Source organism: Genypterus blacodes, unplaced genomic scaffold (assembly GCF_046128005.1).
Source record: "Genypterus blacodes isolate CSIRO-AG114 ecotype Tasmania unplaced genomic scaffold, CSIRO-AGI_Gbla_v1 ptg000076l_1, whole genome shotgun sequence".
Classification (NCBI taxonomy): Eukaryota; Metazoa; Chordata; class Actinopteri; order Ophidiiformes; family Ophidiidae; genus Genypterus; species Genypterus blacodes.
In genome coordinates this window covers 3,973,306-3,989,033 of record NW_027466885.1, presented here as the reverse complement: position 1 = coordinate 3,989,033, position 15,728 = coordinate 3,973,306, and the positions used below count along the sequence as shown (strand labels likewise).

The 15,728-nt window shown below is 48.9% G+C and overlaps 1 protein-coding gene across 2 annotated transcripts; it reads right to left on the bottom strand.

Moving 5' to 3' along the window:
- Positions 1-760: 760 nt before the first annotated feature.
- Positions 761-15,401, bottom strand: LOC143006845 (cadherin-10-like). Of its 2 annotated transcripts, XM_076158170.1 has the most exons (12): positions 15,192-15,311; positions 9,744-10,038; positions 7,794-7,913; positions 7,277-7,444; positions 6,783-6,964; positions 5,505-5,758; positions 4,531-4,667; positions 4,315-4,436; positions 3,854-3,865; positions 3,304-3,412; positions 2,873-3,124; positions 761-1,251 (listed from the first exon to the last, which is right to left on the bottom strand). In XM_076158170.1, the coding sequence occupies exons 1-12, from the start codon at positions 15,300-15,302 to the stop codon at positions 761-763; spliced, it is 2,253 nt and encodes a 750-aa protein (XP_076014285.1). In that variant the 5' UTR covers positions 15,303-15,311. The 2 variants fall into 2 exon arrangements, with proteins under 2 accessions (XP_076014285.1, XP_076014284.1); XM_076158169.1 differs by lacking the exon at positions 3,854-3,865 and having other exon boundaries at positions 15,192-15,401.
- Between the last annotated feature and the right edge of the window lie 327 nt (positions 15,402-15,728).

Here is a 15,728-nt window from a genome sequence, read left to right as displayed (position 1 = left end):
AACCATTCACATGAACGTTGCTCGCCAAACAAAGATAGCAAATAGTATATAGGATGTCCATCGTTTAAAAACACTTTGTACATTTACAGTATTGAGCGGCGTCGGCGCGAAAAGCCACGCCTCCGCCGCCGTCGCCTCTTCCTCCGCCGCCTTCACTTAGCCCCGCCCCCCCTCCCCCCCGGCACAAACCCATCCCAGTACCATTAAACACTGATAGTATACAAGACTACTATCGCTCAGGTCAGTTACAAAACACATTGTCCACACCATTGTTCACAAAAAATCCTAAAATTTAAAGGCATCTTTACTGATTATGACCAAAAACAGTAAAACTTTTGAGAAATATACCGTATCTCCATCAACCAGAAAATCCAACACAAGTCCAAGTCTTCCTCTTCTTTCCATCATTTAAAACATCCAATGAGTGGGTTGAAGGGGTTTTCCTGTGTGTGTGTGTGTGTGTGTGTGTGTGTGTGTGTGTGTGCATGTGTGTGTGTGCATTTGTGTACACTTGTGTATGAGAATCAAATAGACAACAAGTCCAACTAGCAAACTGAGTAAGCTAGCAAACTAGACAGATACACAGAGAGCTAGCTTGATAGATAGATAGGTAGACGGACGGCTAACCACCAGCTAGCTAACCACCTCCGCGTGTCGCTGTCCAGCTAGCGAGCTGGATAAACAGAGACAAAAAAGGTGGGCTTGAAAAAGAGGGAGAGAGAGAGAGGGGGGGAGAAAGACGTTCGTCCGTGGCCGGCGTCTAGGTCTCTCTGTTAGGGCTCCGTCCTATGTACATCTCTGCCAGCTTCTTGAACGGCGGTCCCCAGTTGCTGAGGTAATCGTAATCCTGGTCGCCCTCGGTGGCGCCCGACTCCAGCGAGCTGAGCGACTCCGCCAGTGACCCGCTGCCCTCGTAAGCGTACGTGGCCAGGGAGTCGTAAGGGGGCGCCGTGGGATCCGAGTCGTTCTCGTGCAGCCGCCCGGTAATGAAGTCCCTGACGTCCGTGTTATCCTTTATAGGTGATGTCCTCCGAAATGGAAACAGCATGTCGGGTATGATGTCCCTGCGCAGCTTGTTAGCGTCCATCACCTCTGGGTTGCGCAGCGTGCCGATATCAAAGGCCTGCGTGTCCTCCTCTCCGCCCCCTTCGTCGTTGTAGCTGACGACGTTGTCCCTTACGTCCTCCTTGGAGATGATCAGAGGCTCCTTCTTCCTCTGCCTCCTCAGGGCAGCAAACAGCACCACGATCACTACGTCAAAACACACACACACACACATAAGAAGGGGAAGACAAACAGAGAGCTCAGCATCAGACGCGGGCCTGCTAACACGAGTCACGCATGGAGCAGAGCGCACAGGGGGCGCAGACACCGAGCGGGAGACGCATTTGTTATCAGCGATAAATCCCCAACACCGCCTCGGGCCCACACCTCCTCCTATTACACATTCAGGGCAAAGCTTTGCCTTTCTTCTCGTCTCGAACGGCACATTCACATTACAAAAGGAACGATCGACAGAGACGGCGCGTGAGTTTTTTTTCCTTCCCCTTCTTTTCCCTCTTTTACTCTCCAGTGCTTAACTTCATAACTCATCTGCTTCATTCCAAGGAGAAAGAGAGGCAGCGATTGCAATCAAGGGTTTGCAGATTGAGCAGAGAGGAGGAAGCAGATCGTGTAATTCACCCCAATAAGGGCACCAGTCTCTCACTTATGCGGGACTTGAACACACACCCTTTCTCCATCTCCCCCTCCCCTGCCATTCCCTTTTTGTCCTGCCTGTAGGTGTTATACTTGTCAACTTGCCTCCCACCTGGATGTTAATTACAAAGCCTTCAAACACTGGTGGAATGTTAGGCTGTGTGTGTGTGTGTTTGTGTGTGAGAGACTATTTAACATGTTCTGAGCCAACGATTCTGGCTGACCGCTGCCACATTTCTAGGCGATAAAGAGAGACAGGGCAGATAGGGGGAGGCGTTCCAGCTGAGTGCCCCGAGTGCTGAGTGTCAGAGAGTCGAGCGGAGGTTGAATGAGATGGTCTGTCAGGGGGGGGCACCAAAAGCGCCGGGTAATGAGCAGATGTCATGAAAATTGCGCTTGAAAGGCGTGAGAGGGTAAGAGAGAGGGAGAGAAGGAGAGAGAGAGGGGGGTCCGTCTACCAGCAGACAGGAAATTGGGATTAAAAAGCCCTTGTGTTCCTCGTGTCAGAGTGCAGCTCACATGCGCGTGTATTTATACATTTAAGTGTTTAATTGTGTACATCGAGCGAGGTCAGGTTCCGTGACTGTTTGAAACCCATTACTTATTGATTCGCCCTTGACCATAAGCACGACACACACACACACAAACACACACACACACAACACAGTTTGCCTCTTGCTTGGAGTCAAACTGGTCTGCGGCTTTCCTGCCCCCCCCGCTTGCTCTTCCATACTGCATTAGATCACAAAGAGGGCGGGAGTGTTGCGCTGAAGGATGTGGGGGGGAGAAATAGCACGCGACCTACTTCAGCTGGCAAATACAAAGACCTTTTTGTGAAGTGGATTTATTTGTTAATGAAAGCAGCTTTTCAAAACCGCTGCTCTATTTTCAGTGGCAGAGAGCGGCTGCACACGGCCAAACACGACGCTGATGTAAAACCAAATAACATGATGTATTGTGAAGTGGCATTACTTTCCTCTTCCTCCTAACGTGAACAAAGGATAAAAAGTGGCACTGCTGACTGAATTATCTATGAATAGGAATCTCAAGCTGTGTTCTGTGAGTTATTTCACTCAAATCATGGTCTTTACATCACAGGACACAAAGCTTTACTTGACTGTACTTGACACGCACACACACTCACGCACACACGTACGCGTGGGCTGGTACTCACTGAGGAGGATGATGACGCAGAGCAGGATGGCCACCAGAGCGCCGGTGGTGAGGCCGTCCGAGAAGGGCAGCACCTCCGGGTTGCACGTCTGCATGTTCCCCCGGCTGTCGCAGGCGCACACGCGCACGATCAGCGTGCTGGTGCTGCTCTGGATGGGGTAGTCGTTGTCTGAGATCACCACGGGCAGGAAGTACAGGCTCATCTCGCGCCGGCTGAAGCCGCCTCGCCGCGTCAGGATGTTGGCGGTGTTATCTGAGGGAAAAGGATGATGGCGGGCAAAAGAATCAGACTCTGGATGAGGTCAAAGCGCTTCAAACATTTTGATACAAACGGCGTCTAAAGACACACAGGTTCTTTGAATGGTCAGAATGTGAGTAACAGAATATTCCACCACAATGCCATGGAAACAGGAGAAGGGTCTTGCGGCTTACCTTCCCTGTCGATGATGGTGAAGTTTGGGTTGGTGGAACTTATGGTGAAGACAAACTTGTGTCCCACCAGAGGTTCATCTGTGTCCACGGCGCTTATCGTCTGAATCAGCTGCAGGGAAACAAACCAGAGAATAAGAATGATTTTCAGTCGTCACCGCATGGTTTTATTTTAATCTTCCACGTTGGAAGTACAAGCAAGTGCGGAATGAGTTCAAAGTATGCAAGCGTGTGGTTTTATTTTAGTGAGACCAGAGCTTTGCACCTGTGCGCCGGCTTTTAATGGAGCACGCAAGGTGCACCAGTGAACACACAACTCCACAGCTTGCTTGCTTCTGCTCCCCCCCACACACACACACAGTAGGACTTAACAAATCATATTGGCTTTAAGAAACTCCATTGAAGAGGCTGGAAACACTCAGATAGTTTCATTGTTGTTGTACTTGTTGTCATGTGCGTTTGTCTACTTGAAAAGAACCCAACGTGGTCAAAGCTGATTGATCAGAATGAATAGCTGAGAGAGGTTTAGTTAACATGTGGCCTGTCAGCGTACTCGGTTACTGAGCTCCTCTCTCATCCAAACTCTATACACGTGCGGTCGCGACGTGACTGCGGCGCTGTCAGCGGGCAGGTCGATCCGCGGAGTGATAAATGTAGAGCTGCGTCCTCTTCTTCTTCTTCCTCCTCTCAGCCTGTCGAGTGGCGGCTGGTAGTTGATCCCTCTCGTAGCCAAACTGTCCTGTGGTTCACTGCCAACTCTGTGTTTGGCTCGTAGCCCAGTATCATTGAATCATTCCCAGACGCAGGGAAATGCTTTATCATGTTACCATGTGTGTTACTATGTGATTACAGGACATCTTGTCAGCGTGTAGGAACATAAAATTGCAGCGAGATTGTTTTTACAAAGGCTCTTGGCATTTCAGTGTAACAACCTCCCCCCCCAAAAAAACCCAGAACAAAGACCTTGACGTGTTCATTTCACAGTTTCACTAAACCATCCTGAATTCTAAGTACCTGTCCTGCTTTGACGTTCTCGCAGACAAACGTGTCGTACGCCATCGCGAACTCCGGAGCGTTGTCGTTGACGTCCAGCACCTTGATGAACACGGGCACACGGGTCGTCTGCCGAGGGTTGTCTGCAATAAAACATTCAACAAAGGGTGAGTAGGAGTTAGAACGTTTAACTCCTGCTCACCTTATATTTCGGGAAAAAGGAAAAGAAAACTTTACTTATTTCCGTGGCGACCACAGAGATGTTGTGCCATTTGGACATCTCTCTGTCCAGGGCCTTCAGCGTGGTAATGGTGCCGTTCACAGAGTCGATGTTGAACAGCCGCTCAAGGTCTGTGTGGCGATCAATGGAGTATCTGCAAGGAAGAGCAGCACAAACAACTGCGATCACATCACTTCCAGAATAGAACCGCGTGGGCAGTTGAATCACCGCTTCTTACTTGGAAAGTGCAATTACGGGAAAATCTGTTTACAACCGCTCAAGCGTCCTGACGCCGAGGTGAACCGACACCGCTCGCTCACTCCGCTATCAAAGGATGGCGCTGGTTTGTCGTCGCCAATCCACACGTTCCCCCCGTGAAACTTAGATATGCAACCCGATACCGAGGGCCTCCTGGCGCCTAATGCGTGAAAGACAGCGGCGCTCAAGTGTGCCAATCGATCCAGCAAATTAGACCTCTTTGACTTTGTGCGGAGGGTTTACGTAAGTCAGGGGAATAAACAGCGTCTGTATTCACTGCACAGCGTCGCCCCGCCAACCCTCCACTGGGGAAATCACCAGGAGGGACCCATGAATAATTTCCTTTTCTTCTCCCTCCATACTGGCACATGGCGACACCGGGAGATAAGATTTAGCCAAGTGAGCATTCTCTCTCTGCTGCGCCGTGATAATGCGGAGACTTTGTGTTTTCCTCCATGTTTTCTTATTGATTTTACACTATTACAATTAAAGCCGGGAATGATGAGCCTCGTTTCGTCTCCGTGCTATCAAATTACCGCGATAAGGCCTCACACCCGCTCAGGCAACGGGGGAGTATTATCTTTAACGGGCTGTTGATGAATTTCCGCGTTTATCAAATTTGTGTAATTCATTCCTGAGGAGGATGAATTAGCGGTGAAAGAGACTTGGCGTCTCAGCCTCGCACAGTTTAGCTCTATTCCGGGTGTAAACACACACTCGTCGCCGCTCGTACTTGACTGGCTTCCCGTCGGCGTCGGGGTCCCGCGCCGACACCACGCCCACGAAGCTGCCAGCCGCCGTGTCCTCGTGCACCTCGATGATGTAAGGGTTCCGCGTGAAGATGGGCGGCTCGTCCACGTCCTCCACGGTCACCTTGACGGTGGCATAGTCTTTGAACTGCAGGCCGTGGATGAAGCGGGCGTCCAAGTAGGTGTTTCTCACCTCCACCCTGAACTCGTAGTCCTTCTTAGTTTCATAATCCAGCTCCTGCAGATGAAAGAGCATCACAAGTCAAGCTGCAGGGAAGGAAGAACATTTGATTCTTGGCAATTCTTGGCATTTAATTTTTCCGCCTTATCTTAGTCGTACTGCTGTCTGAATTCTAAGTTACAAATCCGAGTGAGGGGATAATCATCCTGAGGATCTTGAGGGAGGGGGGGCGAACTAAAAAGGCGTTTCTAGCAAAAGACGGTGTTATATTATTCATTTCACAAGCAGAAAGGATCTGGTTTGACACCGAAGCTTCAAATAATTTCACTCGAATATCTTTCTCAAGCGAATAAACCGTTATCGCCGAGCCGCTTCCAATCTGTAACCGTGCGATCGTCTCTCTCTCTCTCTCTCTATGGTAAAACACGATAATTGGCCATGGGAGAAAAAGTGCTGACGTGGCAAATATAAATGAGATAAAACGCTCACACACGCGCGCCGCCGCCGCCGCTGTGCGATTTCATTCCAATTAAAACAAAGTAAGTTAAAAAAAAGTTGGGTATCAACCTGACTCAGATCTCCATGACGACTTGGAGAGGAGCAGATCTTACATGCGGGAGGATTAAAGCCGCGTTTATTGAGATGCTTGATAGCAGAAGTATGAAACGGGAGGAAGAGCGGCACGGCTGTTTCATTCAAAATGGAGCGTGTTTACTCCAAACATAATCTGTCATCCTTTAATCTGGGCCCGGATGCGCGTCTGTGTCGTATTCACTCCCAAAATTAAAAAAAATTCCCCCCTCACTCGTGCTTTCATGACTACTTCTCTTGTTTTAAAGCTTCTGTTCAACACTTTGGCAGCTTGTTGAAATTGGTGATGGCTGTTTATTCCAATTGTACGAAAACATGTCACTTGTCTCACTCGCACGTTTTTTGCCGCCGCCTTGATTACGCAAGCGTTTGATATCGAGTAATAGACGTCTGGCCGTGTGTGTGTGTATGTGAGAGAGAGAGAGAGAGAGAGAGTTGAGGGAAAACGAGGATGAGTCACAAAGGGCAATGGTGACGAGCTCTCGTTTACCTTTTTGATGATGATGACTCCCTCTTGCGTCATTTGGTCCGTGATGATGTTGAATATGTCGTGACCGCCGACGATGCTGTAATCCATCTCGGCGTTGCGTCCCACGTCGGGGTCGTCGGCTTTGATGCGGCCGATGGCGCCGCCGATCTCCGTCGCCTCCACGGCGGTGACGCGGAAGGAATCTGCCAAGGAGGAGGAGAGTCGCTCATGTCATGCAAGAGGAAGCACCAACAGGCCTTATAGTTTCATAGATTAGATGTTTTACACGTTTACACAAGTCAAGTGTTGCTAAAACTGCTTCACAGTAGCTTTTACACTCATATGAGGAGACACAGAGGGAGGAAAGGTCAGAAGTTTGGAACAGAGCTGCTCAGCGGGAACATCTCTCTCTTGGAGCAGGAATCTCTTCTCTTCTCTTCTCTGTCTGGAGTCCCTCTGGGGGATCAGTGTGAGCCTGTGCGGTAAAAAAGGGGTGGAAAGACGCGGCTTCTTACGGTTAGCGAAACGCGGCGGGCTGTCGTTGACGTCGGACAGCGTGATGCTGACGGTGGTGGTCCCTGAGAGACCCCCCATCTGCCCGGCCATGTCTTTGGCCTGGATCACCACCTGGTAGTTCTCCTTGACCTCCCGGTCCATGCCGGGCAGCGCCGTCTTGATGGTGCCTGGACAGAGAGAATGTAATTATTTGGACCAGGACTCTTCTCTAATTTTAGACCAGACTCGGGTAAATAAAGAGAATAAGGTCTTTGAAACGGTTGGTCTTTGAAGCTAGTGTGAGTCACAAACAAAGCGAGCAGCACGTTGGCACAATTATGAGTGAAAACGGCTCTTCAAAGTCTATTATATCCTTAGAAACAATTATACAAAACAGCCTTTACTGATATGTGCTGTGAATGGAAACACTTCTATGTACGGAGGAATTCTATACATTCTTAATTGATATCAGGTCAGCAGTAAAGAGTGATGTCGTGTTTGCTTTGTGCAGGTGAGAGTGTTATGCTAGGCTAGTACCGTTCTCCGAGTCCACAGAGAAGTAGGGCTGTCCCTGCAGAATGCTATACACCAGCTTGGCACTGTTCCCGTAGGTTTGATCGTCAGCATCGTTGGCGGTAACAGTCACAACAGATGTACCTGGGAAAAAAGAACATTCAGAAGTTAATACTCCGAGTCCAAAGCGGTGATGATGCCGCAGCTATTTAAAGAGGATAATCAAGTGGTGATGAAGGGAGTGATTACCGGAATGATTTATACAAAATATCTCTCTTTCATAGTCACTCTGTCGCCCTGCGCTGCAAATTCAGCTCCATTTTCCGTCTATTTTGAAGGACTAATACAGCTGTACGTCTTTCACTGCGTCGGCTGACTCATTTCCAATCTTTCACACCAAATGAACAAGCAGAAATGAAGGGATTGCGGTCCAGTTTGGTTAAAGAGCGGCGTCACAGTGGCTCTCTGATTGGGGCAACAACACAAAACGCTGCGATTATCCAAACAGTCGTAGCGCCTGATGCAGAGTGTGTCAGCGTTGTGCTGGCAGCTCATCGACAATGATTAGCGTGATTAAACCGCAGTTTCCTGCTAATGGAAGCCTCCATTTGGCCACGACTTGAAGTGAGAACGTGCTAAATCAAATGTATAATTTACAGTCGCCTTTTTGGTTCGGCTCATTTCAATCTAAACTATGTGATTAAAACTGTTTTCTGTTTTTAGTGTCGCCATCACTGCAACAGCACATTTGTTCCACAGATGATGTGACTCTCAGTCTCTGCAGGCATCTGTTGATGGAGGCGGAGCTTTGGCTGCAACCGCTCTGCTCGGTTTGACGAAAACTAAAAAGCAGTAAAGCTCTGGCGGAGGGACGTCTTATTTACCTCCCTCTGTCATCTTTCCTCTCCCGCACTCAAGGATTTGAACCTGCGATCACTCATTCCAACTGACATCTGGCATTATGAATCCGCATCCACACTTTACACTCTTGAGGGACAGACAGGAGACAAAACAAAGCACACACACGGCGGCAAATTTTCAAGAATAAACCAAACTCTGCCTCAGATAAGAAACAAGATTTGTAAGGTGAGGCGCGTCTCCGTCCGTCTCGTCTTCCTCCCTCATAAATATCTTGTCATTGAAGTCACACCGCCGTATTAAGTCCTGCATAATCCACCCAAGCGTTTCAATAACACCACCCTGCAAATACTGTCCTTGGCATTCAGGAGACCTCTGTCGTGTCCTGTTTGGGTTCCCGGCGTCTCCGCGCATACTAATGAGCGCTTGAACATCTGTCCCACTTAGTCCCAGCACTGATAGCATAAAGGGGGAGCTGCTGATTTTTCATGGCTGGCTGGGTTGATTAACCAGTGTGTTCAGTCTGAGCACATTAAGGGACTTTATTAGTCTGGAGATGAGTGGTGGCGACCCTGACCCACCTCTGTGTCAGCGTCCACGCCACACACAGAAGGGAAGAGGAGCGCCGCATTAGGAATTCCAAATAGGAACCCCCCGCTTTTGTCATACAGACAATTGGCTTTTGATTTAGCCTGATTGCTTCCATGTATTAATTTGCGGATGCATAATTGCGGATTGATTTCAAGTTGCCTCCATTACTTTCATGAGCTTTGTTTGTTTCCGTGCCGATTGGTCTATTTATACTACTTGAAAAGGAATGAAGTGGAGTGCAATGAAGTGAATCCTTAATTGGGAAAGACTGGTAACAATCTACACTTTAATATTTTTATTGCCTATTAAAAAACAGCAAATGACATCACTTGTTCTGAATGCCCAATGAGCCAAACAAGCATCATGTATGGGAATGACAAAATCCAGAATCTGCCATTTAAAGGGACAGGAACGTCTGCCACAACCCCTCCTCTGCCTCTTCCTCGCTCCTCTGAGAAGCCACTCTTCCGTGAAACGGGGGCTTTGAAGGACAAAAGGCCCACACACACACACACACACACTTACCGACTTCGGACATTTCCGGAACGCTGGCAAAGTAGATCTGCTTCTCGAACCTCGGCTCGTTGTCGTTGATGTCGTGGATTTTGATGTTGAACTCCGTGTCGGGCTCCAGCATGGCGTTGGTGTTGCGGTCCAGCACCTTGGCGTGAAGCGTGTACATGGCCTTCTCCTCCCGGTCCAGCCTCTTGGTGGCGTGGATGTCCCCGGACTTCTCGTCGATCAGGAACAGCGTGCCCGCCCCGTCTCCGGTCAGGACGTACTTCACCGTGCCGTCGTCTTTGTCCATGTTGGAGTGCAGCTGGAAATGGAGAGACGGATGCGGTTGGTGATGGAACCTCTGATTAGTTAGTGTACATATAGTGTTTGCGGAACGAGTCATACTTCAACACTGTCCTCAGCGGCGTTGTCAGTGAGCTACTTGTGTGAGGTCTCTGTTGCTCCAATCCTTTTGATTTCCTGTTGCTGTAGTGTGTGTTTATACCCGTGTGTGTGTGTACATATCGCTTCTATTGCAGCCGTAATTACGACATCTTGTGTCTTAGCCTTAATTATATCACTTCCCTCGGAAATGTGTTTATGTAGCACGTTTCTAGACAAAAGCACAAACAAAAGTGGATGCGGCGGATTTCTCCAACAAAGCAACACAACAAAGCCCGGGCAGGCGTCTGACTTGTTTGAACATATACTGTAATCAAGCTTGTTAGCTGCCTGGCAATTAATCTCTTAAACATACTGTAAAGTGACGGCAGCTACGGCTCCGTTCCCACACAGACCTCGTGAAATAAGAGAGAACAATATGAGGAATCTGTCCGCCCGAAGTCAAGCGTGACAGACTCTATTAGCTCGGATCCAAATTAGTCGTAGATTTGTCTTCCAAATTGTGCCTTTGTGAGAAATGACCACGCATGACCTACAGCAACAATTGCTAAAATTAGTCACCTCTGACCTATCCATCACCTTGGAGCCGCCCCCCGGTGTCAGGGAGGAGTAATGGCGCCACACTGTGACAGACACTTGATTCAAGCTCATTACTGTACTGGATCTGTCAGCAGATATATTTAGAGTTCTATCTCATGGGTTCACATTTTAAATGACAAGTAGTTAGGGACACACAGAGTACGTCAGCCACTTATTAATATTAATGTCTGCATGCTGTGAGGAAACTAATTATTTTTCCCCACAAGTCGGAGGAGCGACGTCAACAGTGCATCTTTGGATGGGAGTCAGAGATGCATCGGCGGTGAATTCTCAGACAGAATTAAGAATAACGCGGAAGCGACGTGACGCCGTCAGCTTCACGCCAACAATATTATGCAGATGAACTCCATTATCCAAAGTCTATTAGAGAGTAACGTCAACCATTTCTTCAAATATAACTGTGGACTCTCCAGTGAGTGAGGACTCTCTCTCTCTCTCTCTCTCTCTCTCTCTCTCTCTCTCTCTCCTCTCTCCTCTCCTCTCCTCTCCTCTCCTCTCTCTCTCTCTCTCTCTCTCTCTCTCTCTCTGTGTGGCTGAAGCTGAGGTATTGATGCTGTGATGGACCTGAAGGCCTGGAGCCTCCTGACTATGAATGACAGAGTCATTTCGGAGAGTTAGAGAGTCTTCGCGAGAGTGTTTGCATTGAAATGAGCCGCGTATCGTCGGCCTCGCTCGTCTCGCAGCGACAACTTTGTACACCGCCGCCGCCTTACACACACTGTATATTGCATACTGTCACGGTTACCATACTTTTGAATTTATTGTCTGTGGAGTGGAACTTCAGCTGGAGGAGAGACGAGGATGCACAGGCGGCGGCGCTGCACTCCTCTGTGGCTTCACAACATATTTCATCACTGATATTCAGAGGTGTTACCGCTCAAACACCACATTTCTCCACTTATTATTATTTTAGAAAAAAAAGCGTCCAGCACAGTCGTAGACGAGTCGCGGCATCAAATTGCCTCTCTCTTTATTTTTCCCCTCCTCCCCGAAGCTTTTGATTATTTTCTGCAGCGGTTGTCATCGGATTATTACCATATTTTTCGCAGTGCTGGGCGTCGTCCTATAAAAGAGGCGAAACAAACAACAAACAATGAGCCATCAAAGGGATCCCAGCCCTGTGAAGCCCGCCTGATAACTGAGCCTCCGCAGCCTTTGAGGACCTTGTAGGGTGTGTTTAATGCACACGTCTAATGTAACTGAAGGAGGGGGGCGAGGGAGAGGGGGGCGGGGGTCACTCCTTTACGCTGCTCACATTTTTTAATTACCCCGAACGTCTTCATAAAAGCGGCTCCCTAATCATATGGGTGAACAGATTTCCTCCCCTCGGTCATATAGATTTACCACTGACTGCTACAAATAAATAAGGCGTCAGGCTTTTGCAGAATAAGCAGCGTCGCACCGCGCTGTTATGAAACACGCCCGACATCTAAAAATAGTAGTGAAGTAGTAATCCCGCGCAGCTAAATTGGCCGGGCCATAGTGCTAACATCATGCAGTTTGGGGAGCTTTGATTTCCCACAGTAACTGTATAAATGTAATGTATAGCCAGTAATAACCCTGAAAGCGGTGCGAGGTGTTGTTGTGTTTGCTTTAAGTGATCGTCCGTATTTTGCACACAGCCGTACCTCCAAAAAATCAAATGTGGGCCCTGCCACATGTCATTTGCGGAGATTTAGTGCCTGGAGATTTAGTGCCGGGCCTCGCAGCACAAACACAAGCCCATCCAAGGCCTTACAACACGAGCACACAGAAGAGAGCCTTGATGAGTTAAATCGCCTTGCACAAACACTGAGGAATTGTCAGCCCCGCCGCCCCGAAATCATTGGCAATTCTTGTCAGGTCTCTCGTAGTAAGCATTGCTCTGTGCTGCAAGGGGGAGATAGCGGAATAGAGCACAGAATGGATACAGAATAATTACTCTCCCCGCTCCTCTCGCTCTCTTCTCTAAGACCTTAGAAGGAGAGTGCAACAATGTGCTATAATGCTCTTACGCAGGTCAAAATCACGCCGTGCGCTGGGACCTTGGCGAGGGAAAGATAGCGAGCTCGCCCCCACCTGCGAACGCCGCGAGGATCCCCTGTTTTGCGATATAAGCCCAGGTTCAGCTTCATTGAATATTCAAATATAAGGAACGGCGCGCTTTGTTTACAAGCCCAAAGTACAATACAAAGGTAGCAAGGACGTAATAGGATTTTGTCGACTTCAAAGGCGGCGGCGGCGCGCAGCCTTAAAGTTTGTGTTTGTGCCGTGTTGCCTCGGCGTTGCGAGCGTTCACACTTCACAGCCCTGCTTAAGAAATAGGGCTGCACAGCTGCACACTCGGAGCACACACTCGCACTCATAATGGGCCTGTGGAAGTCAGTTAACCTGAGAGAATTTGAGGCTTTATGCTGCACACACACACACACACACACACACACACACACACACACACACACACACACACACACACACACACACACACACACGCTCGCCTATTGCACAGTATATTCACAGGCACTCGATTGTGCAGCCGTTCGGCAAGGAATTGTCGGGCGCACAAAAGGGGGAAAGTGTGTTGAAAGCTTTACTTTTACTTATGCGCTTATAGTTGCTTATCAAGCTGCGAAAGGTATTCAGCACCCGGGCTCTCAGCATGCACGTCTCAAAGCAGCGCCGCGTCTTCTTGAACACCTTGATAAGCCCAGAATGAGACGAGCGTTTATGACATAGTGCAGTCGCAGCAGAGCACCGCTTCCTCCCTCCCCGGGCTCCTTGCATTCAAGCTATGCAAGATGGTGTCTGCTCTTTACATCCAGCCTGATTGCCGTAATCAAGGAGTCAACCTCAAGTGACAGTCGCTGGGGCTTGTGTGTGTGTGTGTGCGCGTGTGTGTGTGGGAAGATTCGAGAGAGCTGATTGAATGTGAAATAAACAAGGTCTCCCACAGTGCACGGCAAAGGCCATTAAATTGTCTTTATGAGGAAGACCATCAAGACTCTGATGGCTTTGTGGCGCTCCAAAGTGCTTTTGCATTCGGGCCTTCACTTTCCTCTTTTTTGCACCTTCATTGCTGAATATCCTTTCTATACTATCTACTATCTCTCTCTCCCTTTCTCTCTCTCTCTCTCTCTCTCCCTCTCTTTCACAATCTAACGTAAAACCGATGGAATTAGCGCCACGGATCGTCACGGCTTCCTCCCTAAAAGCACACGCCCGCCCTCTCTCTCCCCCCTCCCCCTCTCCTCTCCCCCCCACCGCTCCAGTAATTTATTACAGCCCGGTGTCTTCGTGACAGTTTAATAGTGAGTGATATTGGACAGAGGACGTGCAGAGACATGTGTGTGTGTGTGTGTGTTGGATGACATCGCCACCGTGGCACAGAAGTCCGCCGGGCGCACCCGGAAGCGTCAGCGTTAAAAAAAAAAACCAGTCGGTGACACATCAATGGACGGCCCCCGTTTCTACTCAGCCGTTTGCTTTGCCGCCTTATCATATAACACAACAGGGTGAATTTCATTGCCCTTTTTCTTTTTTCCTTGATTGATGTGTTTTCCTCCTCCTCCTCATTCTCTCCGTATCCCATTTATTTTCCGCCGCTCCTCTCTTTCTCACCCACATCAGAACGAGGCTTTGCGCAAAAAAAAAGAAGTTGTCATACGCCGCCGCTACTCAACCCCGGCACAAGACACTTGTTTACTCCAGAGAATGAGGTGTGTGATGAAAGCCACCTTCCTCGGGAGAAAATTGGCTGTCGACAGTCACCTCATTTCCCTCCCTCAAGTTGATAACTGTAGCGTTTTCCCATCACACCTGTCTTTATAGTCCTACCACGGATGAGCTGACAAGAACCTCTCTGATCTGCTGGGTGGAGGAGGGAGGAGGGAGGAGGAGGAGGAAGAAGAGGCGGATTGGGCCTTAAAACTTGGGTGATTGTTCTGCGGGGTTTGTGTCTTAAAAAAGGAAAGGGGCTTGTTACATCTTTGCTAGTCTCTGCTGAAGTGGTCTTAATCTGTGTGAAAGCTCGCCTCAATCGCAATTGTGACGGCATTCCACACTTGATTTGAGTACATTTAGCATTTTGGAGTGATTGTCTTTCTGGGTAGAATAGCTTGTAAACAGGCCTGTGTAGATGAGAGGCGTGTTTCAGGTGGCTGCTGAAAGAGACGATGGCGGAGATACGGCTGTTGTATCTTTGGTGTCGTCCCTAATAGGAAACTAATTTAATTTTGATAAGACAGATAATGCTCCTTATTGTTTTCCCACTGAAACAAATCCATTACAGTAAAACAAATTGGCAAAGAGCTCAAGGCAAAGAGGGGCCCGGGTTGATGCGAGCTCGCTGTGCATCTTATCGCTTCGCTTAACTTTGCCTCTGACAGCTTCCTCTGGCAGGCCCATTCCTCTTCGATCAATCGCATCAAGCAGGACTTCAACCAGCCCAAACCGCCTGTAATTAGTCCGCAGACGATATGTGTGCGGACGCGTTACCTTGCCGACGTATTGATGGTCGTTTCCTCCGTATTCCTCCAGCAGAAAGAATTGATTCCACATCCACCCCCGCTTGGACCGCTGCAGAATCCTGCCGTCGCTCTCCGCCATCCCAAACAGACTCCCGATATTCCCAGGCGTGAGAGGCAGGGCAGTGCCAGGCCACAGGGTGGAGAGCGTCAGGAGGAGCAGGAGCTGATTGGTTATCATGGTATCCAACCCGTTTGGGGGAATGTCAAGGACGACTTGTTGAATTATGGTAACGAGCTTGGGATAAAAGAACACACTCTAGAAGGCAGTGTCATCAGAACAGACATGGTATTCCTCTCCTCCACGTCCCTTGGATCCCTGTGAATAGAGGAAACAACATTAGCAGGGAAACACCTTCCTCTGCCTATAGATCCTATAGATTCTAACTTCTGTGCAGAGCTGAGTGCCTGTGCGTGCTTGTCATTTGCGGGGGGATTCGATTCTGATTTATGAACGCAGCGGCTAATTATGCAATCAGCTGCAGCCAGGAGTCAGCTCAAGGTGTGT

Excerpts from the sequence above, each read along its gene's own strand:
- LOC143006845 (XM_076158169.1), bottom strand. The coding sequence starts at position 15,401 with ATGATAACCAATCAGCTCCTGCTCCTCCTGACGCTCTCCACCCTGTGG. Across the intron at positions 4,668-5,504 it reads GCCGACGGGAAGCCAGTCAA|ATACTCCATTGATCGCCACA; the intron begins GTACGAGCGGCG and ends TCTTCCTTGCAG. Across the intron at positions 4,437-4,530 it reads TGTGGTCGCCACGGAAATAA|ACAACCCTCGGCAGACGACC; the intron begins GTAAAGTTTTCT and ends GTTTTATTGCAG.